Source organism: Hipposideros armiger, unplaced genomic scaffold, assembly GCF_001890085.2.
Source record: "Hipposideros armiger isolate ML-2016 unplaced genomic scaffold, ASM189008v1 scaffold_27, whole genome shotgun sequence".
NCBI lineage: Eukaryota > Metazoa > Chordata > Mammalia > Chiroptera > Hipposideridae > Hipposideros > Hipposideros armiger.
In genome coordinates, this window is record NW_017731377.1 from 1,120,310 (window position 1) to 1,122,929 (window position 2,620).

Consider the following 2,620-nt stretch of genomic DNA (forward strand, 5'->3'; position numbering starts at 1 on the left):
ACGTTGACCAGTGTCCACTTGTATACCAGGGGTGCCAAAAAAATGTATACGAGTGGACACTTTGGTCAACGTCGCTCAAGCAGCAGTTCACCATAATCGGGAGTGTCTAGATGCTGATGGTAACCACTTTGAACACCTCTTGTAATTGCAGAGGTCAAACGTGACTTGTATTCATCTTTTGTTATCGGTATATATTGAGTATTAACAATTTTAATAATTTTTTCCTTTCTCAAAATGTGTATACATTTTTTTTGGCACCGTGTGCACGCATGCACGCCAGAGTAAGCAGGTGTGTAAAGGGATTTAGGGAACACTTCTTGATTCTTCAGGGGCTGTTTATTTGGTTGGTAGCTTTTCTTTTGCTTCCTTCCCACTGCTCAGTCACTAGGGCACACAGGTCTGAAGGATCAATAAAACTATCCAGTTTGCCATTTTAATCATTTCTGTCTCCCCAGGTGTCCGGATGACCCCCAAAACAGCATGTCTCCATCCCCAGACCTGCCGGCTGGGCATCAGGATTCCTCCCTCCCCACGGCACTGAGGCATGCTTTGCCTCCAGGTCTCCACCCCCAGGGGGCAGAACCGCCCCCTCTGGTTGTCTCTCCCTGCCCCTCCCCACTCCCATGGCATGTTTCATGACAACACTGTTGCTACATCAGAGTGTATTTTTGTAATCCCTCCAGCTAACGTTTAAACAGCCCCATCTTTCCTTCTGACCTGCCTCTTCCCTCTTCTAGGGGTGGGTTAAAGGAGCAGGATATCAGCCTGGGGTTTTGACTTGTCACTGCCATAACTTGTTTGTAAAAGAGTTGTTCTTTCTGATTGTTTCAAACAGATATTTCTCCATTAAACTTCTACTGAGCAAATGGTTAATAACTTGGTTGGCTCTTTTTAAGTGAAGTCACTGAGAAGCACACACTCCAAACATACCATCAGAGCTGCTTCTCTTGAAAGGCAGAGGCAAAAAGTGCATGGCTCTGCTTTATGTCAAGTATGACAGGCAAGATACGTGAGCATAAACACCCCACTGAGCTGTGTCCCCAGATGCAAGTGTGTGGATGGACGGGCAGGACAGAGGGAGCAAGGTTCTCAGAACTTCCCTGTGCATGTCAACATCTTTGACTGGCAAGTTGTTGGGTCCCGCCCCATTTCTGATTTGGTAGAAATGTGCATTTTCAACAAGTCCAGGGGATGTAGATCATGCTGGTTTGGGACCACTGGATTGGGACCGAAGTAAGGGGCAGAGCCTGGACAATAAACCTGCCAGTGTCACTTCTATCTCCAATTTAACGTGGAACACATTAAGGTATGTAACTATCAGAGTCCAGCCAAGAAACATCTGGTGCACCCCGACAGAGTAATTGAGGCGAGTCAAACGTCTACAATGGAGACAGGGCTACGGAGATCAGTAAGGGAAGGGAAGGCGCGCTGTTGAGAAGATGGGCGCTCTAGAACCCACTAAGACACAGCTCTCAGCAGGGAAACACGCCCATTCACACACTGAGCAGGCAGGGCCGGGAGAGGCAATACCCCAACTCTTCTCTCCTTCAGCCCTTCAGCCCAGTGTCTCCTGTTGGACAAACACAACCGGAAGTCAGAAAGTTAGTGGTCCATGGATGCATCCATCAAGGTCAGCCTGGGAGGGACCAGGGTTGCAAACAGAGAATGTCCAGCTCACAGACAGTGAACTGACTCTGGAGGCTTGGGCAAGCTGCAGTAGAGCAGCGAATTCTATTTGGAACTTTCTTAGAGAGATGAGGTGGGGCAGGGACCAAAGGAAGGGGGAGAAAGAAGCCCTCCATTCTACCCAAATGAAAAAGGCAAAGGGACGACCTCCCACGCCAGCTTCACTGGCCTGTGGGCTTGACCAACCATAATCAAGGCCCTGGGTCTTCTCTGAGTTGCATCATCCTTACCATCAGGCCCTGTGCAGGGTTCCTAGAATCTGCTCCCAGAGACAGCGCATGGTCCCAGAAACTAAAATTGTATAAAGCAGTCAGTCCCTTGCAGTCAGTGTTGCAAGGGTGGGATGTTGCTTTCTGCTCCCAACACCCTTTCCACCTAGGCCAGCTTTATCTGACCACTTGGACCTTCACAGAACACAGAATCGATGAATTCAGGGGGTGGCCCATGTTGCTCCCTATGGAACAAGCCAGAACTTGTACCAAAAGTAGAGTGTGATGACTTATTTTCTCCTAAGTAACCTGCTCACTTCCCAAAAAACTCAGGAATATGGCCAAGAACCTGCTCCCCATTGTCAATATAAGAAGTACAGAAAACGGTGACTACTGCCTGGATTACAATCCTAGTACCATTATTTCCCAGTGTGTGACCTTGGGTGAGTTATTTAACCTTTGTGCCTCACTCTCTTCATTTGTAAAATAGGGATAATAATAGTAACTGCTTCACAGGATTACTGAGGTAATCCTTGTAAGCACTTGGCCTGGTCCCTGGTCATGTCACCTGTGGTTATTCTAAGGAAATGAATCTGTGTGCACAGATATCATTTGTTTAACACCAAGGACAATGACAATCATCCACTGCAGGGGGAAGGGCCAGAGGGACAGGAACACATTAAATCAGACAATGTACCATTTTATTCCTTATAAAATATATTTCA

The 2,620-nt window shown here is 47.4% G+C and overlaps 1 protein-coding gene across 3 annotated transcripts in view; it reads left to right on the forward strand.

Annotated features, from left to right (window-relative positions):
• The window catches only part of PNOC (prepronociceptin), a 23,963-nt gene extending 23,106 nt beyond the window's left edge, over nt 1–857 (forward strand). For 2 of the 3 annotated variants that reach the window (XM_019636190.1, XM_019636189.1), the window contains exon 4: nt 456–857. In XM_019636190.1, the coding sequence (XP_019491735.1) occupies nt 456–541 (86 nt within the window). In that variant the 3' untranslated portion in view covers nt 542–857. The remainder of the gene's footprint in view (nt 1–455) is intronic. The other variant, XM_019636191.1, reaches the window with a different exon arrangement.
• Nucleotides 858–2,620: the final 1,763 nt, after the last annotated feature.